General features: G+C 48.2%; 4 protein-coding genes across 4 annotated transcripts; all 4 read left to right on the top strand.

The window, feature by feature from the left end:
• The first annotated feature begins 1349 nt into the window (after positions 1-1349).
• Positions 1350-2528, top strand: LOC133391168 (uncharacterized). The gene has a single exon (XM_061642738.1). The coding sequence runs from the start codon at positions 1477-1479 to the stop codon at positions 2497-2499; it is 1023 nt and encodes a 340-aa protein (XP_061498722.1). The 5' UTR covers positions 1350-1476; the 3' UTR covers positions 2500-2528.
• Positions 2529-2716: 188 nt separating this feature from the next.
• Positions 2717-5577, top strand: LOC133391169 (uncharacterized). Its single transcript, XM_061642739.1, has 2 exons — positions 2717-3097; positions 3173-5577. Exons 1-2 carry the CDS (start codon positions 2717-2719, stop codon positions 4682-4684), a joined length of 1893 nt encoding a protein of 630 aa, XP_061498723.1. The 3' UTR covers positions 4685-5577.
• Positions 5578-9009: 3432 nt separating this feature from the next.
• LOC133391167 (uncharacterized) lies at positions 9010-10931 on the top strand. Its single transcript, XM_061642737.1, has one exon. The coding sequence runs from the start codon at positions 9137-9139 to the stop codon at positions 10157-10159; it is 1023 nt and encodes a 340-aa protein (XP_061498721.1). The 5' UTR covers positions 9010-9136; the 3' UTR covers positions 10160-10931.
• LOC133391895 (uncharacterized) lies at positions 10734-12812 on the top strand. The gene is made up of 2 exons (XM_061648562.1): positions 10734-10757; positions 10833-12812. Exons 1-2 carry the CDS (start codon positions 10734-10736, stop codon positions 12342-12344), a joined length of 1536 nt encoding a protein of 511 aa, XP_061504546.1. The 3' UTR covers positions 12345-12812.
• Positions 12813-25622: the final 12810 nt, after the last annotated feature.

The raw sequence follows: 25622 nt of genomic DNA, 5'->3' as shown, positions 1-25622 counted from the left end.
TCGGTGGGCGCGCACGCGGCCTTACGCTTGGCCTGCAAAGGAAATGCCCAAAATATGTTAATTTCCGCCGAAAATCGCTGTTTGTTCTAGGCAGCCGATTTTCAGGGCGTTGTGAGAAGTGGGACATACGCCCGCGAACATGTACTATACGCGAAGGCATTAGGAATTGGGCTTCGTTTGCGCTTTTATTAGGGCACTGCGCGCCGTTTGGGGAAGAAGCAGTTCCTACCGTGGAGATTGTTTTTCGTTTTGTCAATGAATAAGAGCAACTGCACTTTTTGCAACCATTACACACAGTACTTCACTTCACCGGACAGACAGAAGAGAATACAGAAGAAGGGTTATTAAAAGCAAGCTGTGTAAAGTTATTACTATCCGAAAGTAACGTATCATTAGTGCAAGGCAATAGAATTCTTGTAGATATAGTAATTAAAAGTTTGTGTCCCTGTCCCTGCGAGACTCCGCTCAGTCGCGTACCAGTAACGCATGGTGATGTTGTCGTCCCGAATCTTCCTCGTGCTGTGTAGAATAGCGATCGGAGTTATATTCGGTGCCCTATCGCCTACTGCGGAAGTTGCCAAGGTACCATCCGCTCTCATACGTTTTGTGCAAGAATGTTTTCGCCAACACTCGAGAACGCTGTACTTGGTAGGCTTGGAGGGAATGGTCAGCTATCGAAGTTATCTCGCCCTGCCATATCCTAAAGTGATCGTACAGAGCGGCGTCTCCATTGGTATGCCCGATGAGTCAAGTTTGATTGTATTGTTCGTGGATTGCAGGACACGGGTGAGTTACTGGAGTACTTTACTTGCTATTGATTTTGTTTTAATCTGTGTGTGTGTTTTTTTGTTTTGCTCCTCCCGCTGCAGAGCTTCATGTACAACACACTGAGCATGATCTTGCGAGATTTTAACCGAATCGTTCGGAACGGAAAATACCTCGTGCTGGTAGAGGATGCTCTCCTACGGCACGGAAATGGTTCGATTTCGGCCGATCTTGGACACTTCTTTGCAACGTACAACATCGTGTACTGGTGTGTGACGGGATTTCGGCATGCGGCAGTGCTCCAGTACTCTTTATATCTTGCCCGGCATGTTCACACGATCGGCAGCACGCTGACACACGCACCGGTGTTTGAGTGGAGGCGAGGACTGTGGCGTTATGAAAGGTCAACAATCAACGGTATTGCGTTTACTTCATTTCCATACGTATACTTGCGAGGGGAAGAGTATCGTGGTATAGATGTAACTGTTTGTTGGGTTCTCTATATTTCCAAATCACTCCACCGTAGTTACTTTCCGGCATTCGAGTGGCGTCCCTTAAATTTCCCGTCCTTGGCGTTGTCAATCTAGTTACTTTTTTGACAACCACCGACCAAGGTTTATCTTATTGTCACGGTGGGCGTCCAATACGCTCGAAGACGCGTCACACCAACCAAACTCTACCGGTGTGAAACCTAGCGAACTCTACACTGTTATGTTCACTATCATAAAGAATCTTGGGTACGTACTGGAATTGCGCGTGGTAGAGCCGACGGACAATAGTGACAGTGATGTTGTGCATATAGTTGATAGTTTGAGCCGCATAAAGGACGACATAATGCTCACGCGCAGACACGTGGATGCGGGTATTCTGCCCGTTGTGTATATTGCCGAAGCGACCTACTTTTGTCTGGTCGCTCCACGCGCTGCGGAGATCAACCTAACGCAATCGCTGTTGCGCCCGTTCTCGTACGAAGTGTGGCTGTTCATCGTGGGCTGTGCAGTGGCAATAAGTGTATTGAATGAGCTCTCGCAGTACGACACCCGGATGGGTGTGTGGCTGAGGTGGATCTGTTCCTGCCCCCCGCTGCCTTCGTTCTACAGCACCTGTTTCGCGTTCATTTGCTTCGTCCTTATCGAGTCGTATCTCGCTACGGTGACATCCTTCTTTCTTGCCTACCGGTTCGTGCCGGATGCGAAAACGTTAGAGGAATTCTTCGCCACGGGCATTCCGATAAGGTTGGAGGAAGGAATGGACACATTTTTGAACAATCTTGAACCACGCGTAAGAGATCTTATAGTAGCACGAGGCGTTCGCGGCACGGAGTGCGAAGAGTTCTCTGGCGGATGCGCCCATTTGGATACGTTCGCGAGAGCTTCGGTGAGGATTAAGGAACTGGTTGGGGTTGATCCGATCAGTGGCCGCAAGCGATCGTACATTGTGCCGGAGATGGTGGCAAGATACAGCTGCATGTCGTACGCGTTTGCCCGCGGCTCACCGCTGACCGATGTGGTAGCGGTGTACCTACGGTGGATGTATGAGGCCGAGCTGATGCGTTTGTTTCATCAAGATTACGAGCAGTATCTACAACCGAACGATCATGCACATACGCTTGAAGATTCGCTGGCGTTTGAGCATCTGATGTCGCTGTGGGTCTGTGTCGGTATCGGTTGGGGAGTGTCGTGCTGTGTGTTTATTTTGGGACTGGTCCGAAAGGCTTTAAATGAGCATCTATGAAGGATACATGTATGTCGTAATTACTATCGGAAGCACTAATTAGTAGCAACAGATTTGTTTCGAAGTGTAATTATCTCTCCCAAGAGACACACCAGGATCGGAGTGGTTCATGTTTTGAAAGCAACACACTGGAAACACAATACATAATTATAATTATTGGGAAGATATAGGCAATCTATTGCTTTGAGAGTAACATATCATTGGCTAGGTCAATACCATGATACCATTACACGTTATTTGGATAGCAATTAAAGTCATCTTGGGCTTAGGATACTCAGTAGGATACTTTCACACTCTTCAGTCATACCGGCAAAGCACGATGGCATGGAAGCGAATGCTATTAGTTGGGCTAGCTGTTGGAGTTATATTCGCTGCTGTAGCTGAACCTACGCAAATTCCCAAGACAATCTCCAGCTTGGTGGAAGAATGCTTTCATCATAACTCGAGAACGTTGTACTTGGTAGGCTTGGAAAAGCTTGCCGCTTATGAGAGTTATCTTGCCTTGCCACACCCTAAAGTGATCGTACAGAGCGGCTACTCCATCGGCACACCCGATGAGTCAAGCTTAATCGTAATGTACATGGATTGCAGCACATTGGTAAGTGTTTTGCAGTGCTTAACTTTGAGTTATGAACCCATTTTACTAACGGTTACGTTTTTAACCTTGTTTTAGAGCAACTTGCTCATCCAATTCAAAGCGATCATGCGTGACTTTACCAGGATCGTTCGGAATGGAAAATACATCGTGCTAGTGGAGGACGCGTATCTTTCTAACGGCAATTTAGCGGTCGCAATCGAGCTTGGATCTGCGTTCTCAACGTACAACGTCGTGTACTGGTGTGTGACTGGGTTGCACCAGGCGGAAGAGCTCCAGTACACGCTGTTTTTTGCGTCGAGCGTTTACTTTATGAACGGTCCACTGACGTACGCACCGGCGTTTGAGTGGAACCGCGGCCTGTTGCGCAATGCCACGTTCGATATCTACGCCCTAGCAATGACATCCTTTCCATACACCCACTTCCAGGGCAAACATCGACCGTTTTGTGGGATTGATGTGAACATTTTTGAAACCGTCATGGAACGAATTGGCTGTCAACTGAAGGTACGCATCTTACAACCGACGGATAGTATAGACAACGATATCGCGGTCATAACTAGGAGTTTGCATCGGTCAAAGGCGGACGTAATGATGACGCGCCGACACGTGAATGTGGGTATTCTGCCCGTCGTGTACATCCCGGACATTACGTACTACTGTTTGGTAGCTCCACGCACTACGCAGATCGACTTGACGCAATCGTTGCTGCGTCCGTTCTCAGGCACGGTTTGGTGGTTTATCGTAGTGTGCACGGTTTTGATAAGCGCATTCGATGAACTTTCCAAGCAGCACACTCGGTTGGGACGATTGGCGCAACAGCTTTTCGCTCGTCAACCGATCGCATCCTTCTATCGCATATGTCTCGCGGTCATTAGCTTCGTCCTTATTGAGTCGTATCTCGCTACGGTGACATCCTTCTTTCTTGCCTACCGGTTCGTGCCGGATGCGAAAACGTTGGAGGAATTTTTCGCCACGGGCATACCGATAAGGTTGCCGGAGGGGATGGTCAGATTTTTGAGGAATCTTGAACCACGCTTGAAGGATCGAATAATGGCGCGAGGCGTTGGCGCATCCGTGTGTTCGCCATACTCTACCCAGTGCGCTCATCTGGAAAGCTTCGCAATGGCTTCGTACCAGATCAGTGAAAACGTCGGCATTGATCCGGTTAGCGGTCGAAAGCGGTCATACATTGTGCCGGAAATGGTGACAAGATACAGCTATTTATCCTACGCGTTTGCCCGTGGCTCACCGTTGACCGATCTGGTGGCGATGTACCTACGGTGGATGTATGAGGCCGGGCTGATGGGTTTGTTTCGGCACCAGTACGAGCAGTATCTGCAGCCGACCGTGCACGTACACACGGTGGTGGACAGTTCGCTGGAGTTTGAGCATCTGATGTCGCTGTGGATTTGTGTCAGTATCGGTTGGGGCGTATCGTGCGGTGTGTTTGTCATGGAAATGGGTCACGGATGGCTGCAAAGAGTTCTAAAAGGAAGGCGTCAGGTTGCTGGAAATGCTGGAAAACAGGCTTGGTGTAAAGTGGGAAACAAAACGGGCCCAATGCCTGGTACGAAGAGTGTGCAATGAATTGCCCTAGGACTGGAGCATATTAACCCCTATTTGCTGAGGAGCAATCGATGTTGCACTAATTAAAAGCACGCGTTTTATTGTCGCTAATTGCACCCAAGAGTACAATAAAAGTATCATCCTTTTGCACTGCCGAGTGATGGCAAAACACAATGGAGCTTTGAACGACATATCGGTCAACAATTTTTTTTTAGTTTACTCAGGGGTCAGTAAGCTTTTCAAGTAAAGGGCTGGAATGAAAAAAAATCCCTTATTACGACTCTGTTTTCGAGGGGTTGGAATTAGTACGTGTACCCAAGTTTGAATATGTGATGACACATGTTACCACTCTGCACGTGTCCGGATAGGAGTTAAATAGGAGAGCCTATATTATCCCTCAGAAGGGCTTCGGATCCTATCCCATTGCACAGCACAGAAGAATCAAAGCAGCATCATCGAAGAATTTCCAATTCTATTATGTTTTCCTAAACTAGCTTAATCTTGGCATATCTCTCTCTCTCTCTCTCTCTCTCTCTCTCGCTCGCTCTCTCTCTCTCTCTCTCTCTCTCTCTCTCTCTCTCTCTCTCGGTTGGCCTGCTCACTATAGAGCACGTCTATGTGACATGGCCTGGTCAACAATAATTCTCCAAGATGCTCTGGCCGCAAGATGGTCTCTGGCCGCAGCCTCCCATCCATGTAGACACCCGATCTCCGACAGGTCTCGCTTTACCTGATTCAGCCATCGAGTTCGCTGTGCTCCCCTGCGCCTAATACCCGTGTTCGGGGATCGCTGTCGATCATCTTCTTGGTGGGGCATGAGTTCGGTATCCTCATGACATGCCCCAGCCATCCAGCTTCTCATAAGTTGTTATAAAATAAAATAAAAATGTTATCGTGGGTTTCAAGCATTAGTTGTCAGGGTTATCTTGAACAGGGGTAAGAAAATGAAGCCGTCGGTATATGAAAAATGCTAAAGAAATAGTTAGAATCCTTTCAATAGACTCTTTGAGTGCTCAATTACGATTTTGGGCAGATCTAGAAAATTAAGGCCGAAGTAATTGAACTCATTGGTCTATTGCAAAGAATTCATCAAAATGTGCCTGTTGTGTCCGAGCAAAATGAATCATAAAGACGGTATTGAAGTATTACACGGCACAAACAGAACGTTTTATATTTACAGATAAAACATATTAAACACTATACAACCACAGTAAACGGGCCGCGTGCCCTGCCGAGAGCTCCTGCTCTATCGGCTGTTCCACACACTCTGATCGTGCGGTGCTTATGGATGCGCCGGAGTGTGCGTGCGCACACTGGCATCCTCCCTGGGACTCCACCATCGACAGGACGACTGTCGCGGTGAGAACAGGGGTCGCCTATCATCCACAACAGTGCCCAATACACGATAGTGTCCATACACGATGTTGTTGTTTGAATAGTTAATAGAGGCTTTGGCTCCAACGGAGTTCTTTCGGCTCTTGACCATGCACGATACATACAATTTACAAATTAAATAGCGAATGCTTTTTTGTTAAACAAACTTGTTTCAACAACTTTTATGCATTAAATTTATGCACTTTTAGGGCTTAAAACTTATTCAATACATCGCTAATATTATGTTAGCGCTCTACTGTTTTGGATCTAACTACATCCCGATACAATAATCTCGCGGGCCAGATATACCACATTTGACCGTGGGCTGGACTTTGACGTCTTCTTCGTTGGACAGGTCGTGGTCGTGGAGATTGTAACGGCGGTGAGGAGGTCATACCACGGACCCCGTTGGATGATGATGGTAGGGGCGGTGAGGATATCACTGTAGGGTCCTCAACTGGTACGACATCTCTTGACATCTGTCTGCTGCAGGGAACGTCACGCCGGATTCTGCCTTGAACCGAAACTCGTTGATGCTTCCTGCCAAAGTATCCATAATCAGCTCTGGATTCCTTGGTGCTGCGGGCTGCTGTGCATACTGTTGAGCCTACCGGGCTTGTTGTTGGGGCTGCGCTGTCGTGTGTGGTGTTTGTTGCATCATGTGTGCCATCATTTGTTGCTGCTGAGATAGCTGTTGCTGCTGCATTTGCTGCTGCATAAGATTCAGCATTTGCAAAAACATTCCCGTTTCAGAACCGTTCATGACCAGTCCTGCTTGTGCCGATGAAGCAACGGGATTTTGCGATGACGGTTGTGCTGGTTGCATCGGTGCACTTTGCGTTGCACTTTGCGAAAGCCCGGGTTCAGAGCCCTTGCACCGTTCAGAGACAAACGTCGCTAATCTTCCATCTCGGCATCGCCTTCAGGATTAAAGGAACTCTGTTCTTTGAAATACCTTGGAAGTTTTTTTTATTTAACAAATTTCTCTTTAATACGACCGTTCTCGTCAATGGACGATTTGCGACTAACTTGTAATGAAACGATCGTTCCTAAATCTATTAAAGACTACTTCGATTACACGTGGCTACTTCGTTTACAAGGATTAAACATTTTAATGCCGCTTCGATGAAATTGCCTCTCTTTTCAGGATAAGGATGCACTTCACACGCGAACACTTTAACAATGCCTTTCGCACAAACTGCACTGCACTGAAAAAGTCTTATTTGTTTTTTTTTTCAACTCGTCGCCACTGTTATATTTTTGTTTTATTTCTAATAACGCTAAAGAAACGTCATCGCGTTACTTCCTTTAAAACGATGCAATCGGAATGTCCTAGTTTATTATAATTTACTTGTAACCGATTTGTAAACACTTTGCTCCACGACCTTGCTCAAGCGAGCGCCATATCTTTCTCTTCTCCGATCGGGATTCACGCAACGTGCCGAGCGCGCGTTCGCTGGGAGGTCAGCGGATAGATCGCACACACACTTCGATCCACGCCCGATGAGTGTCCTCGGTGGCGATCTACGGGACCATCAGGTTGGTCCATAACAATTCCGGTATCCTATTCCTGATCTCTACAGGTGGGAGCCGTTTTGTGTTGCACAGAACAAAACAATGTCACATCGGTGGGCGCGCACGCGGCCTTACGCTTGGCCTGCAAAGGAAATGCCCAAAATATGTTAATTTCCGCCGAAAATCGCTGTTTGTTCTAGGCAGCCGATTTTCAGGGCGTTGTGAGAAGTGGGACATACGCCCGCGAACATGTACTATACGCGAAGGCATTAGGAATTGGGCTTCGTTTGCGCTTTTATTAGGGCACTGCGCGCCGTTTGGGGAAGAAGCAGTTCCTACCGTGGAGATTGTTTTTCGTTTTGTCAATGAATAAGAGCAACTGCACTTTTTGCAACCATTACACACAGTACTTCACTTCACCGGACAGACAGAAGAGAATACAGAAGAAGGGTTATTAAAAGCAAGCTGTGTAAAGTTATTACTATCCGAAAGTAACGTATCATTAGTGCAAGGCAATAGAATTCTTGTAGATATAGTAATTAAAAGTTTGTGTCCCTGTCCCTGCGAGACTCCGCTCAGTCGCGTACCAGTAACGCATGGTGATGTTGTCGTCCCGAATCTTCCTCGTGCTGTGTAGAATAGCGATCGGAGTTATATTCGGTGCCCTATCGCCTACTGCGGAAGTTGCCAAGGTACCATCCGCTCTCATACGTTTTGTGCAAGAATGTTTTCGCCAACACTCGAGAACGCTGTACTTGGTAGGCTTGGAGGGAATGGTCAGCTATCGAAGTTATCTCGCCCTGCCATATCCTAAAGTGATCGTACAGAGCGGCGTCTCCATTGGTATGCCCGATGAGTCAAGTTTGATTGTATTGTTCGTGGATTGCAGGACACGGGTGAGTTACTGGAGTACTTTACTTGCTATTGATTTTGTTTTAATCTGTGTGTGTTTTTTTGTTTTGCTCCTCCCGCTGCAGAGCTTCATGTACAACACACTGAGCATGATCTTGCGAGATTTTAACCGAATCGTTCGGAACGGAAAATACCTCGTGCTGGTAGAGGATGCTCTCCTACGGCACGGAAATGGTTCGATTTCGGCCGATCTTGGACACTTCTTTGCAACGTACAACATCGTGTACTGGTGTGTGACGGGATTTCGGCATGCGGCAGTGCTCCAGTACTCTTTATATCTTGCCCGGCATGTTCACACGATCGGCAGCACGCTGACACACGCACCGGTGTTTGAGTGGAGGCGAGGACTGTGGCGTTATGAAAGGTCAACAATCAACGGTATTGCGTTTACTTCATTTCCATACGTATACTTGCGAGGGGAAGAGTATCGTGGTATAGATGTAACTGTTTGTTGGGTTCTCTATATTTCCAAATCACTCCACCGTAGTTACTTTCCGGCATTCGAGTGGCGTCCCTTAAATTTCCCGTCCTTGGCGTTGTCAATCTAGTTACTTTTTTGACAACCACCGACCAAGGTTTATCTTATTGTCACGGTGGGCGTCCAATACGCTCGAAGACGCGTCACACCAACCAAACTCTACCGGTGTGAAACCTAGCGAACTCTACACTGTTATGTTCACTATCATAAAGAATCTTGGGTACGTACTGGAATTGCGCGTGGTAGAGCCGACGGACAATAGTGACAGTGATGTTGTGCATATAGTTGATAGTTTGAGCCGCATAAAGGACGACATAATGCTCACGCGCAGACACGTGGATGCGGGTATTCTGCCCGTTGTGTATATTGCCGAAGCGACCTACTTTTGTCTGGTCGCTCCACGCGCTGCGGAGATCAACCTAACGCAATCGCTGTTGCGCCCGTTCTCGTACGAAGTGTGGCTGTTCATCGTGGGCTGTGCAGTGGCAATAAGTGTATTGAATGAGCTCTCGCAGTACGACACCCGGATGGGTGTGTGGCTGAGGTGGATCTGTTCCTGCCCCCCGCTGCCTTCGTTCTACAGCACCTGTTTCGCGTTCATTTGCTTCGTCCTTATCGAGTCGTATCTCGCTACGGTGACATCCTTCTTTCTTGCCTACCGGTTCGTGCCGGATGCGAAAACGTTAGAGGAATTCTTCGCCACGGGCATTCCGATAAGGTTGGAGGAAGGAATGGACACATTTTTGAACAATCTTGAACCACGCGTAAGAGATCTTATAGTAGCACGAGGCGTTCGCGGCACGGAGTGCGAAGAGTTCTCTGGCGGATGCGCCCATTTGGATACGTTCGCGAGAGCTTCGGTGAGGATTAAGGAACTGGTTGGGGTTGATCCGATCAGTGGCCGCAAGCGATCGTACATTGTGCCGGAGATGGTGGCAAGATACAGCTGCATGTCGTACGCGTTTGCCCGCGGCTCACCGCTGACCGATGTGGTAGCGGTGTACCTACGGTGGATGTATGAGGCCGAGCTGATGCGTTTGTTTCATCAAGATTACGAGCAGTATCTACAACCGAACGATCATGCACATACGCTTGAAGATTCGCTGGCGTTTGAGCATCTGATGTCGCTGTGGGTCTGTGTCGGTATCGGTTGGGGAGTGTCGTGCTGTGTGTTTATTTTGGGACTGGTCCGAAAGGCTTTAAATGAGCATCTATGAAGGATACATGTATGTCGTAATTACTATCGGAAGCACTAATTAGTAGCAACAGATTTGTTTCGAAGTGTAATTATCTCTCCCAAGAGACACACCAGGATCGGAGTGGTTCATGTTTTGAAAGCAACACACTGGAAACACAATACATAATTATAATTATTGGGAAGATATAGGCAATCTATTGCTTTGAGAGTAACATATCATTGGCTAGGTCAATACCATGATACCATTACACGTTATTTGGATAGCAATTAAAGTCATCTTGGGCTTAGGATACTCAGTAGGATACTTTCACACTCTTCAGTCATACCGGCAAAGCACGATGGCATGGAAGCGAATGCTATTAGTTGGGCTAGCTGTTGGAGTTATATTCGCTGCTGTAGCTGAACCTACGCAAATTCCCAAGACAATCTCCAGCTTGGTGGAAGAATGCTTTCATCATAACTCGAGAACGTTGTACTTGGTAGGCTTGGAAAAGCTTGCCGCTTATGAGAGTTATCTTGCCTTGCCACACCCTAAAGTGATCGTACAGAGCGGCTACTCCATCGGCACACCCGATGAGTCAAGCTTAATCGTAATGTACATGGATTGCAGCACATTGGTAAGTGTTTTGCAGTGCTTAACTTTGAGTTATGAACCCATTTTACTAACGGTTACGTTTTTAACCTTGTTTTAGAGCAACTTGCTCATCCAATTCAAAGCGATCATGCGTGACTTTACCAGGATCGTTCGGAATGGAAAATACATCGTGCTAGTGGAGGACGCGTATCTTTCTAACGGCAATTTAGCGGTCGCAATCGAGCTTGGATCTGCGTTCTCAACGTACAACGTCGTGTACTGGTGTGTGACTGGGTCGCACCAGGCGGAAGAGCTCCAGTACACGCTGTTTTTTGCGTCGAGCGTTTACTTTATGAACGGTCCACTGACGTACGCACCGGCGTTTGAGTGGAACCGCGGCCTGTTGCGCAATGCCACGTTCGATATCTACGCCCTAGCAATGACATCCTTTCCATACACCCACTTCCAGGGCAAACATCGACCGTTTTGTGGGATTGATGTGAACATTTTTGAAACCGTCATGGAACGAATTGGCTGTCAACTGAAGGTACGCATCTTACAACCGACGGATAGTATAGACAACGATATCGCGGTCATAACTAGGAGTTTGCATCGGTTGAAAGCGGACGTAATGATGACGCGCCGACACGTGAATGTGGGTATTCTGCCCGTCGTGTACATCCCGGACATTACGTACTACTGTTTGGTAGCTCCACGCACTACGCAGATCGACTTGACGCAATCGTTGCTGCGTCCGTTCTCAGGCACGGTTTGGTGGTTTATCGTAGTGTGCACGGTTTTGATAAGCGCATTGGATGAACTTTCCAAGCAGCACACTCGGTTGGGACGATTGGCGCAACAGCTTTTCGATAGCCAACCGATCGCATCCTTCTATCGCATCTGTCTCGCGGTCATTAGCTTCGTCCTTATTGAGTCGTATCTCGCTACGGTGACATCCTTCTTTCTTGCCTACCGGTTCGTGCCGGATGCGAAAACGTTGGAGGAATTTTTCGCCACGGGCATACCGATAAGGTTGCCGGAGGGGATGGTCAGATTTTTGAGGAATCTTGAACCACGCTTGAAGGATCGAATAATGGCGCGAGGCGTTGGCGCATCCGTGTGTTCGCCATACTCTACCCAGTGCGCTCATCTGGAAAGCTTCGCAATGGCTTCGTACCAGATCAGTGAAAACGTCGGCATTGATCCGGTTAGCGGTCGAAAGCGGTCATACATTGTGCCGGAAATGGTGACAAGATACAGCTATTTATCCTACGCGTTTGCCCGTGGCTCACCGTTGACCGATCTGGTGGCGATGTACCTACGGTGGATGTATGAGGCCGGGCTGATGGGTTTGTTTCGGCACCAGTACGAGCAGTATCTGCAGCCGACCGTGCACGTACACACGGTGGTGGACAGTTCGCTGGAGTTTGAGCATCTGATGTCGCTGTGGATTTGTGTCAGTATCGGTTGGGGCGTATCGTGCGGTGTGTTTGTCATGGAAATGGGTCACGGATGGCTGCAAAGAGTTCTAAAAGGAAGGCGTCAGGTTGCTGGAAATGCTGGAAAACAGGCTTGGTGTAAAGTGGCAAACAAAACGGGCCCAATGGCTGGTACGAAGAGTGTGCAATGAATTGCCCTAGGACTGGAGCATATTAACCCCTATTTGCTGAGGAGCAATCGATGTTGCATTAAAAGCACGCGTTTTATTGTCGCTTATTGCACCCAAGAGTACAATAAAAGTATCATCCTTTTGCACTGCCGAGTGATGGCAAAACACAATGGAGCTTTGAACGACATATCGGTTAACAATTTTTTTTTAGTTTACTCAGGGGTCAGTAAGCTTTTAAAGTAAAGGGCTGGAATGACAAAAAATCCCTTATTACGACGCTGTTTTCGAGGGGTTTTAATTAGTACGTGTACCCAAGTTTGAATATGTGATGACGCATGCTACCACTCTGCACGTGTCCGGATAGGAGTTAAATAGGAGAGCCTATATTATCCCTCAGAAGGGCTTCGGATCCTATCCCATTGCAGAGCACAGAAGAATCAAAGCAGCATCATCGAAGAATTGTTTAAAGTATATCTTTGCCTTAGACATGGTCCGGTCAACAATAATTCTCCAAGATGCTCGGTCTCTGGCCGCAGCCTCCCATCCATGTAGACACCCGATCTCCGACAGGTCTCGCTTTACCTGATTCAGCCATCGAGTTCGCTGTGCTCCCCTGCGCCTAATATCCGTGTTCGGGGATCGCTGTCGATCATCTTCTTGGTGGGGCATGAGTCCGGCCTCCTCATGACATGTCCCAGCCATCGTATCCTGCCAGCCTTTGCCACCGTCAGGATGCTCGGTTCGCCTCACCGCCTCGCGGTTGTCATGAAATTCAATGAAACTCTTATCGTGGGTTTCAAGCTTTAGTTGTCAGGGTCATCCTGAACAGGGGTAAGAAAATGAAGCCGTCGGTATATGAAAAGTGCTAAAGAAATAGTTAGAATACTTTCAATAGACTCTTTGAGTGCTCAATTACGATTTTGGGCAGATCTAGCCAATTAAGGGCGTCCTTACCCGGCGTAACTTCCAAAGTTTCTGGCTAGATCAGACATTGTTAATTTGTCTAATATATCTCAGTATTGTAGCTAATGGCCTTATTAGACTACAAGAAGAGGTTAACTGCACTCATTGGTCCATTGCAAAGAATTCATCAAAATGTGCCCAAAACTGTCCATACACGTCTATACATACAATTTATAAATTAAACAGCGAATGCTTTTTTAACAATCCAATAATCGTTTGGATCCAACTACATACCGATACAATAGTTTCGGGGGCCAGATAGACCACATTTAACCGTGGGCCGAACTTTGCTGATCCCTGGAATAACTGATCGTTATAGCTAAAAAACACATAAAAAATGTTACTTAATCCATCTACCAGAACGCCCCAACTTAGCATGATCATTTCAGCGTTTTTACCATCGTATCATTTGCATTGGGCGTTTTGGGTGCTTCGGGAAATTCGGGGCCGAGTGCTGGCCATAGGTACAACATCGGTACACGCCCGTCTGGAAAAAAGAGAAAACATCTCACCTGATGACGCTGAGATAAGGTACCACACCCACACCAGGTAGTGATTATTTGTCGATGTTCCGCTGTCTTATTGCACCAAATTTGATCGGTGTTCCACCGAAAGATCCCATGGGATCACCAACCGAAACAATGGTCAAAGTGCGATTGCAACAAACTGACAAAGCGGGCAGTAACATTTGATGTAAATTTTATATTTTCCTTGTTTGCAAACGAAGACAAAGAACGGTAGAAAATGTGACTATTTTCCCCCGGTCATTGATCTATCACGCCGCCATCGCGGGTGCCGATAGCTCCGGAAGATTCGCAGTTACTCGTACGAACACCTTTTTTGCTTCTTCTTTTTCTGATCTCGACAAGCACCTCTGAACAAAGCGCAGAGAGTTAATCAAATTCCTGTCAGTTAATCAACACACCCGCCCAGCAATGCGCTGTCGAGAGAGGTGTCTCTGGCCACGCCACAAAACACGTTGGGAAGGAAAAGTCAAGGGCCAAGGGGAAGTAAAATCCGCGGCCTACGCTTGCTCTCGATGCTGACCAACGTATCGTCCGTACTTGAGAGGTTGCAAAGCTCAATTATCTGAAGTTAGCCGACCTTCGAAGGTGGGAGCCGTTTTGCGTTGCCCCAGAACAAAGCAATGTCACATCGGTGGGCGCGCACGTGGCCTTACGCTTGGTGTGCAAAGGAAATGCCCAAAATATGTTAATTTCCGCCGAAAATCGTCGTTTGTTCTAGGGAGCAGAGCACGCCGATTTTCGGGGCGTTGTGAGAAGTGGGACATACGCCCGCGGCGAACGTGTGCCATACGCGAAGGCATTAGCAATTGGGCTTCGTTTGCGCTTTTATTAGGGCACAGCGCGCCGCATACCTCCTGCCACAAAAGTCAAAATCAGAATTATGACACGGTGTGACTGGTTGTTTGTTCGTTCGCACGAGCCGCCCTGTCGCGCACAATCACATTCACGGAAAAGCGTTTGTTATTTAATTCAAATCGTCGCTCAAATCACACAAAAACTCAGTCCCTTTTCTTCTCTCTGGGTTACATTCGCGTAGCGTGGCGCGCACAGCAGAAGGAAGCGAAGCAATAGAAAGTCGATCGTGGCTTTTGGGAACGATCTCGCGACAGGTCAGGGGTACGGGATCGGGTGTGCAATAATGTATTCACTGTTCCCTTTGCGTCATTTTGGAGCATCACATCTCAAATCTTTGGAGCCATGGAGCCGCTGGGTGATTGGATTGTAAGTGATTTCCATTAGTGCCCGTTGCCTCATTGCTTTTGAAAACGTTTTCGGATGCGTTCTTTCTTGTTCGGTACGCGGCGACATCCATCGATCGAGGCAGAAAACTGCTAAATGTCGTCGACAAGCAAAACGGTTCCGCGAGCAGAGCCCGGTCGAGATTATATCACCCGGGGCGGCATTGTCATCATTGAGACGAGGGCATACGACGGCGAGTCGTCGCTACACAGCAGGAAATCGGGATACGTAGCCCTCCAAGCATTGCGCGCGCGTATCGTAGAATCGCACTTTGCTTCATTCCCAGTCTCGGGCCTCGGGTGCAATAGTAAGGGGTTCAATCATCGTGTACTCATTGCGCAACTGTCAATCACCGTTTGAACTCTGATAAAAATGTCATCTTGTCTATCCGACGGTGCGGCATATTGTGCTATTGGCTGGGTCCTGCGTCCTCCGATGCGCTATCGCAGCCGCCCACCGCCATCCGCCATCCGATGCGGAATATTAATTAAGACACCCGGGCACGACCGTGCACAGTCAATGTGCAACCTTCGCACCCTGAACCTCCTAATCCAATGCCGCCTACCACGTGGGCCGCGTGAAGTCACAAGCCCACCAGTCACAATGCGCCTCAGACTGCGGCGAACGGTGACATCGTTGTGATCGGTTTTGATGAACTGTGATGCGCAGCAACACTAATCGTCGTCGTAACTATGGTTACAGGTTGATGCGCACGGCGCTCACCGAAGAACAGGAACGACGTGTATGTAGTGGTGTCCTTTCCCATTCCCTTTTTCAATCATTATCACTAAACCCTCGAGCAGACAGAACAACCGTGTGAACAAAAACGGGGAAGCGGGTGGGATGAAAAATTATGTAATTAATTTCGATGAGCGCAGCCCGTTTTGGGACGACGGGAAAACGGGGTGGAATGTGCGCGAGCGTTTTGCGTGTGTCAAAGCAGTTGTTGTCGCGCAGCGCAGGGATTATCGGATTGCTTAATCACACGGCAAAGTGGATGGCGGGAAGAGACCCCGTGCTGCAGGATGACGTCGCGCGCCGTTTGGTCGTGACAATTGCTGCACGGTGTGTGAGTGTATTGTTGTTGTATGAAGGTACGCCCTTGCGCTTTATAAAGACGATTAAACGAGGTCAGTTTAATGATGATACGGTGGGTGACCCAAAGGTGGCACCGAAAAGCTTACTTCCCTCCCCGTTCCAACGAAATGTTTGATGCTTTATGATTATGAAATTGCCTTCCCCTCGGCGGCGAGGCGAGTTTGAAGATTCCACTTTGCCTGAAATTGAAGGTCTGGTGCCATCCACCACAAACACACACATACACACACCTATCTTCTGCTTCTTCGGTGTGGATATGTTTCCGTTTGCAACATCGTACCATCGATCGGTGAGAAGCTTCTTCAGCCTCCACTAATGATACAGAAATGTTGTTGAAGGCAAAAACGGCAGGCGCTTTGCCGCGCGGGGCAAATATGTTGTCAAAGGAGTTTGGAAGATGGTAGCCCCCGTTTGCCCCAACCGGTTCGTCGCTGTTGGCCGTTTTGATGAGTCGTTTGATTGTTTTTGATAGATTCCGCATGGGAGGAAAAACGCATTAATTTAAATGCCACTGTGGTGCGATAGGACGTGTAGAGTGTGTTTCATTTTTTTAATCGAAATATCAAGTGGCACACACCTTACCCTTTGCTGAAGGTGTTTTTTTGCGAAAAGAATTAATAAAAAACACTTGTTAATGAAGGGGACAGTTTTTCACTTACACTGTCTGGGCGTAACTGAGCTGCTATAAAAACTTCAAGGAAGAATGTACTAAATGGGTCATCTCCTAACAAGCTAAGCCTGACAGCGCAGAAGAAAGATCTGTTTATCTATTACTGCTACGCATAATCGCTCGTCTAATGCTTAGCCTCACCCCTTTGTAGCGCTTGTAGTAGTAGAGGCGTGATAAATGAAGATAGGCCAAAACTGCCAAGATGAAACTCATGTTTTCATCGGCAGATGACGCGCGTGTGCCACACGATCGTGATAGGGCTTTGACATTTGGACAAAACACACTCGTTAGCGCTGCGGCGGTGAAGATTGAGGCCAAGCGGACCCAACCGTACACGATGTACGATGTGTATGATGGACACAAAACAGGAGGCTGGAGTGTACTTTTTTCCACTTATTAAATCATACCGTACCGCAGCACCCACCTGCCCGGATTGCATTGCCCGACCTTGCGAAACGTGCCCTTAAGTATCGCGCGCAAGTTTTTGTTGTTTCTTCGGATCAACCACTCTTTGGTAGGCTTTTGGGCTGCTCCACTTAAGTGATAGTTCGCCCACGTGAACCCGATCACGCACGAGATACAGAGAGAGAGAGAGGGAGATTGTCGCTCAAGTAGCAATGTAGTGTAGCGCAGCTTCGTAATGACATTGACGCGGCGCAGCGGAAAACCAAACACTTCGGGGAGGCTCGTGTACGAAATGGCATGGAAAATGGAAGTCACCCCCCACCCCCTCCCTGTCCGCGATCTTGTAACGGTAAAGGCGGATTTTCCAGCCACCGCGTGTGCTCGGTGTGTCCTTCGCCGGCGCCAAGATCAAGTGCAACCTGTTCGGATCGCGGGCAAAACAGCAGCGTGCCACCAGATCGGATCGATCAGATTGGGGCGTAGGCAGGAATTAAAAATAATTATCGTTGAATTGGAATTAATTCGCCCTGTTAAATGATTTGTGTGTCTGTGTGTGGCGATTGCCGACTTGCAATCGCGGTTGGGAAGGAACGATCGTAGATCGTGGACCGATAGCCATTTGGTGGCATTTTGAAAACGCAACAGTACTTTTCGAGATTTATGTGCGGCGAATGGTAGTTGAGGTCGTTAGAAGTGCGCAAAAAACATGCGAGCAGGTGTAAAGAAAATGAAACAATTTTCGTATTGCATAAACTTAACAGCTCATCGTCCTGTGTGAGCCTCTGAATTCGGGTTTAAAGACGCAATACAACCTTTCCTGTTCTCACGCATCCAATCTTGCGCTCGAGAAGCAATACACTCCTCCACCCGGTCAATTCTGCTTCAGTCCATTGGCCCCCATGCCGTACTGCGCTGGTCTGTTGGAAGTGACGTGAGCAGTTTTGATTTTTCTTTTCCCCCAAGAAGCTTTTGCACCACCTTCATACAAACACAACACGCAGGGTGCCGCGGAAGTTTGAGGCGGAAACCAAGCCAACCGATACGACAGTGCGTAGATGAGTGCGCTTCTCGGTGCTTCCTTTTGCTGCTGGCCAACGGCGACGGCAACACAGACGGGGTTTAGCGATCATTCGCCACAGTCATCGCAAAGATTGGCGCTTGGCGGTAATTAAACGGTGGGAAATGTAAGCTCCGGCGCGCACCAGTGTAATTAATCGAAACGTTATGAAGATGCGGAAACGCGGAGAATTCTTTCCAGCGCCCGTAGGGAAGGGAACGCGTTTACATTCTTCGTTTACTATCATTCTTTGCGCCACATTCGTCTAGCCGGTAAAATGTGCACCTGCGGGTGCGCTTCTTTTGGCAGGGCTATTAATTAGTGGCAAATTTTAGCGATTATTTGCATTAATTAGATAAACATGTTTTGTGTGCAAAAAATGAAGACATTTAGCGAGAATTTTTTTTCTGGTGTGCGCACCTTCAAACAAACTCAAAAGACTTCAACGCGTCGTCGGGGAAGAGTAAGCGACGAACCTGAACCGAACCATCGCGGCAGGTGCTTGTGATGTGATAAATCGTTTGGATAAAATTTGTATACAAAAAAAACTGTCCTCTAACAAAGTGGCAACAACCAGTAGTGGTTTCGTATGCAATTAAATGTTTTTGGGTTTTTTTACTGCGCACTGTGGCTCCTCTCGACAAGTATGTTTCTCGATAAGTGTGCGGTGGGCCCAACAGCGCCACCGAAATCTCGAATGCACCACCGAAGAAGCTCCGACGAATGACGAAGCGTAAAACTTCAATCGAGCGGCACAAATTAATGCGCGACAATGGTGATGTTCGCCTCGCCCTTGGCCACAGTCGCGCCGGGGTCAAGTGAGGCTCGACCCGTGCTGGGCGACTCATCTGCCCAAACGGTTCTGCACCTCGGTTTGCTGACGGTTTGTGGCAGATCGATAAATCTCACCCCCCAAAAAGGGTGGCTCCACTGAGCGGCAGAAGATTTATTTACGTTCTTACACTCGTGAAGCTTCACCGATCGCTTCTCCGATAGGCGATCAGATAAGAAGAGGTCTGCGCTCTTCCAGTCCAGATGGGATCATTATGGGGGATTTTTGTGAGCGTCGATCTGCCTGTACCAGCACCGCTTTGGGGATGTTTGTTTTAAGGTATGGTCGGTATCGTATTCCACCACCTCCTGCCAGGGGAGCCTTCATCTGTTTGTCTTAAGGGACAATCGGCAGTGCAGCGATGGCGCAAGTACCCATCACAGTGTGCCTTAAGGGCATTCAATTAATGGATTTGCAATGAATTCCACCGAGCGTGGACGGCGGTCGCTGAAGGGTTATCTCGACCCCTTTGCCAACGGTCACATCCCATACACGAGCTATGTACGATCGAATTTTAAGTCAACTATGCGCGTTGTTTCACTTGTTTCATATCAATTAATGTAAAACTTATCAACAGTTGCCATATAATAATTACACGCATATCATCGCCGCTGTTTACCATTAAATCGCAACCCACACCATCTGTCGGGGCTTTAATTAGAACGCACATGTTGTGCAATGTTTTGGCTTTTTTTTGTTGCTGTGCACATCACAGTTCGTAAATTAATAGCTGCCCATCTGCCTGCTTGATGCGTACAAGCCTGCTGGTAGCTCTTTACCCCGAAGAGGAGCTTTTTTCCCTCGCTTGTGCGTCTTGTCAAAAGGGTCAATGCAAATTTTCCTTATAAGCAGCGAAGAGGAGGCTACTGCATGATCTTTCGCAGCGCAATGAAGAAAGTGTAATGCGGCAGCATCAGAAGACACAGCATGGGAAAAATGTCGGTTCCTTTTTTTTCCTGTGCCGAGAGCGTGAGCGACCGAAACGCCGGCAGCAGGATGCCGATAATGTCAAGGTTTGCCTTGCCGCCCGGTGGTGGCCCACTGGCACAGTGATCATGAAAGCCGGGCGGGATCGCAAGTGTGAATTGGCGCTGCTGCGGTTCATCCGTGGAGGTCCAGAAGATCACACACATCCGTCGTACAGCGCACAGCCGCAGTGATCACAAAGCGTCGGGGGGACAAAAGGAAAGTACGATGAACCTTCAGGGGGTTGCATAATGGCGTCAGCATCACAGATACGTTTGGTACACGGGGCGGATGAAAGTTGTAAACACGATGAACTTTGCGGGAACCCAACAGCGAGTACTGCTAAAATGCGACGTTTTATGCTTGTGGGGAGGGAATACGGATCGATTTACGATGGTTCCAAACCCGAACCGGCACTATCTTCACAACCCAAACGATGTTTTTAACAAACATAACCAGCCAGGTTAAAGTTCATCTGCAGCATCTTCGTCATCTTAGACGAGCGAACGGAGCGAAACGGATCGGCGACAGTGAAGCGTCGTGCCCGGTGGAATTTTAATATGTCTACGGAAACCGAAGAGCATTAGTAACAGCGTTGGGCTGTTGGGGGGCCGTCGACGGTCAGTTTCCTTGACCTCCTGTGTGTGTGTGTGTGTGTGTGTGTGTGTGTGTGTGTGTGTGTGTGTGAGTGTGGCTTGGTGTGTATACACAATGATAGCAGTGTGCTGTTGGGTAATGTGATGCTAGAATTTTAAAGACCGTGTGCGCGCGCGCCTGTTTCACTTACCGTGATCATCCGGTAATGCACGACGGGCTGGGTGCGATGAAAGCAGCAAGACATTGACATTTAGACCGAACGGGTGGGCACACTGTGGTGGATCTTCTGCTTGTGCATTACATTAGATTGATGCCAATTCAGGTAGCGTTTCGGGGCGGGCGGGTTGTTATTTCTGCAGCCTGGCCAACCTTTACCCATTCTTCGCTCGGCGTTTCATTTCATTCGCCGCTCGTAAAACGTTTGACATTGTTCGGGTGGGAAATTTTCGTTACAGAAATGTCAAGATCTTACGGTACTCGAGGGACGGTCCGTACTGAACCACCACCACCACCACGCTGAGACGCAAGCTCGCTTGCACAGCAAGAGGCGCAGTGACATGACCTATGATACACATAAATCATAAATCAAATTTATTTCCGGCAGCATTTTATTGCACCAAAAACGCAAAAGTGCACATGATGCGCTAATAACTCTGCTGCTTCTTGCTAACTGTTTTGGTTTTTTGGTGAACAATCCTGTACGATCACCTCACCTGATCAATGGTGCCGATTGTTTGAATCGTTTAATTATTCAACAAAACATTTATGATCTTGAGGAGGTGAAGACCCGCACCATAGGATGGCGTTTGTTTGACAGCACGCGACAGCACTGCACCGCAAGCAAGGGTGTCACACGGGTGTAGACACTTCTAATTAACCAAACGCGTCGAAAGACTTGACGCGCTGGAGGTTCGTCGCCTAATGCATTTATCAACATCTTCAAGGCTTTCGAAGCAACCCAAGCCTCCCCCCATCAACACCAACAGCGGGTAAGAATTCGCACCATCGCATCGGCAGGCCCGTTAGCTAATTTATCAAACTATCAATTTCCTGGTTTTTGTCTGGTAGCCTTTTGGTATTTAGGGTGTGTGACCTCACCGGCACCTCCCGTCTGTGTGTTTGCCAATAAATTCTCAAGGTTTCCGCGCATCAAAACATGCACGATGAAAGCGGTCCAGCGGTTAAGGATCTTTAATCAATTTCCCTCTTTGCAAAAGCGCGCGTTTTCGGATGGAGTTGAAAACTCAGCTCTGCTGGCAAGAAGTCTTGCCGATAGGTACACGGTTTTGCTTTAGCTCCAACGACCTAGCCCGGGGGTAAACTTTGTTTCGATTGCTTCATCACTTTCGACACACTAATCATAATGGTCCGTCGTGTAGAATGGTAAAATAATAAAATTCACCTGCCCTGGGACAGTCCGCACAGGATCCCTGAGAAAGGCTTCATTATTGATGGACAGTAATTAAAGGCGGACCTTCACCAGCGGTGAAGATGCGTCGTCGTGTGATCTTACTGTAGACAGATGGGGTTTTTTGTGCTTGTTGCCGTTTTGATCGACACGAACCCACATGGGATGATTGTTGGCAGTAAACGCAACACGTTATCAAACACACACATACGATCGTCGTGATCGTTAAGGCACACGGCGGGTGGGTTAAGTGCGATCGTTTTGCCGCTTCGGATAGCTTCGCTTTCTGTGCCGGGTGGTTTGTTTGTTTAGCCTTACGGAAAACTGTTGCACAAACTCGTCTAAATTTCGCACAACAATCAGGTGAACCATCTCGCTCCCAAAGTGATCCCCCAAAAAAGGCACTCGGGAGACTTTTGGTCCGAGCGCCAGCCCGTGGTATAGTTTCGGGTGGGCCGGATTGTGATTAGACGATCATCCGCGGCGAGGCGGGACACGCCAAAAGGGTTTGACCCCAATCAGTGCCGGTAAGAGCGGGAGACTGAGCGCACCTAAACCACGAAAACCCACACTCTGCTTTGGGTTTGGTGTGAGGCTGACGGTCATAAATCATGCACCGTCGAGGTGTGTGAGGATGGAGTTATCGGGTTAGCAGGCTGGCGGAGAGTGCTTTTGTGCCCAACGTGGAAGGGATCGGGCTTTTTTTTGCGCATAGCGTGCATTTTTCGTTTATTTGAAACAGTGCGCCCACCTGGCCAACGTGGTTAGGTCCAACGGGTGAGGTTGAAACAGCGATAGCGCTTGTTGGAAATGTCACCAAAAGGGATTCGATGGGCTCCTGCGGGAGTGGGAAATGAGTTTGAGCACCTTTGCTCAGTAAGAACTTTCAATCAATTGGACAAAGAAGATCTTAATTGACAAAGCAAAGTGCTGTGTAACTGTTTTTTGTTGTGATTTATATCAATTGATAAGCTAAACAGTCATTGCCCCTTCTTCCTCATCAAATAAAACCCTCTCCCACCAGCCTGCTAGTACCGTGGCACCGTTTTGGGGTGACATTTTATTATGTGCAATGTGTTGGCATGCCGATGCCGATGGTGGCACGCTTGAAGATGCGCATGTTAGGCGAGAGATACTTTGTCCGTGTGCCGTTGGGGATAGCGAGGATCGCATTGCAGCCCATTTGTGTCGATTGTCGATTGTGCAATTTGCATTGCCAGGGGAACACATTTGGGTACGGCCAGTTCGTGCTCGTTCTCACTGAATCGCTCATTGAGATCGGTTCGGTTGCCAGCCACACTGGCCATCCCGGGCGAGGAAGAACATCGCTGCCCGGGGAGGTCGCGCGAACATGCAGCAATGCCGGCGAGCGACTTGTTGAGTGAAATTTATGAGCCAATTTGAAGCCATGTTCCGCAAAACATGGCATCTTTTTCGCCCAGTTTCGTCGTTGTTGTTGTTGTTACCAGTGTTCGTAACTGTTTCTCTGCCGGTTGCTCCGCATGGCTCAAATACTTACTCTATTTCCGGTAGGGAAGGCGTCCAAGCTCGACGCCGGCGGGGTCGGGTCAGTTTGCAATTGCTGTTGTGCAGCTGCTCTCCTGCACACTAGCACCCAGCACCAGGCATTTGCCTAGCGCGCTTGGCCAACCGGCCGGGTGAGAACCGAAACCATCTTCTCAGCGCCATGATCCATGCAGTTGATCCCTCGGCAAAGCAGACGCCGGGGAAAGGAAGAAGACAAACCACACAAAGCGTACCGAAATGTCACGATTTATGGGACAATATTTTCGGGAAATTTATGAACCATTGCAGCAGCAGAAGAGTACCGATATCCGTCGAGAATGAGGCAAGCACCCTCTTTGGCAGGTTGGGTGGAACTAGTGGCACTGTGATGAGCGCGTCGGTGGCGAGAGCTCGAGGAGGTGGATGTCACCCGAGCGCCACGGGTTCGATCGAGCATGGTGCGTTTTATGACAGCTGTTTGCCGTTTGCTGGCGAGATTAAGTGAGCAATTGATCACTTGCTAGTGCGTGGATTGGTTTAAAGGGGCTCTCGAAGGCGCTCGGGCGCCATGCAAACAAAAAAAGTGTGTGATGTAAGTCTATTCTGGGCTGTGGACTTGTTGCGATTTTATATCGAGCGTCGTAGCGTTTGGGTCTTTAAGCTAATTAACTGTAATGACTGCTGCGGTAGGTGATGATTGTTTTACGACGTTCTGAAGCGTGGATGGGGTTTGAATCGCTTTTTTTAACGGCAAAAATCATTACGAAGTTCAAGAAAGGGAAGAGTACGCTAAAACATGTTGCCAATGACGCACGGGATGTTAGGGGGAGCGTTAGACACGGATGACATCTGCCATCAGAAGGTCGAATCGTTTGCGATCTACCAAACGACTAATTAAGCCATCGATCGATCAATATGAGAAGAGGAGCGCTTAAAGGATGTTTGATCGGTGCCAAAACCGTTCCATTGTTTGGCCAAAATGTCAGCCAAAAGGGTGATAAACTCACTGTTTGACCTAAACCTTTAAGTATGCTGCCGTGTTTGTTCGTCGAACGATCGGACAGCAGCAACAACAAAAAACCCTCATAAACGTAAATAAAACGACCATAAGTGTCATCATGTTAGCAACTACCGTCGTGTGTACGTGCCATCGTACACCGAGGTACTGCGTTGATTCGTGCAGCATCATTCGGGGGGTACCCCCATCGTTCAAACTCTGCGTAGTGAATTGATTTCCCGTTACGAAGAAGTAATTAGCTCGTTCCAAACAGGCGCTCTGGGACGGCACCCCAAATGCGCGCATCTTTTCCGCGGGTGACCTTTAGCAAGGAAGGCGGAAGGTGAGCCGAAGACGACGCACATTTTTCGTAGATGGCAGAGCATTGTGCTTCTGGTTTTGATTCCGATGCCGCTGCTGTTCCCGGCACGGTTCCGTGCGTTTTCGAAGCAGCGGAGAGGAGGAGGAAATAATATAACCTCCATTAGGCATGTCCATTAATTCCAATCCACTTCCATTTCCGAGGCGCTAGTGCCCCGGGATTCAGGGCCCGCAGCTAAAGGTGTTATCGCCATCGGGAGGATAGAAGGAAGCGAATACTTCAAATATTTCACAGGCAACGTTTTATTATGCAAATTGTAAATTTAGATGATCTTTCAGTGGAAGTAGACAAGTCAAAGAAACATAAACGATTTCAGTAATCATAATACGTGTGATCAGCTCAACTCACGCTGGTATTAATCACACAATACTCCGATCGAAATAAGCGTAGCAGCAACACCATTAATCAAAGCTATCCAAACGATCATCAGCAAGCGATGAAGATCGGCCACACGCCACAACGCCGCCACTATCACGCGCACAGCAAACCGGTGTGTCACCCTAAATTAAGTCACTATCAGCGGTGGCACGAGCATCCCACTGGACCACATTTATCTTTCCGAAAGCGCGCATTTAAAGCGGCTGACAGCAAAAAGGGGTTCCTCGCCTGCTGATGGATGGTGTCGTTTGTATCTACAGATCGCACTGTTCGG

The sequence above is a fragment of the Anopheles gambiae genome, chromosome 2 (genome assembly GCF_943734735.2).
Source record: "Anopheles gambiae chromosome 2, idAnoGambNW_F1_1, whole genome shotgun sequence".
NCBI lineage: Eukaryota > Metazoa > Arthropoda > Insecta > Diptera > Culicidae > Anopheles > Anopheles gambiae.
Note: the sequence above shows the minus strand (reverse complement) of the source record. Positions and strands in the feature narration are given on the sequence as shown.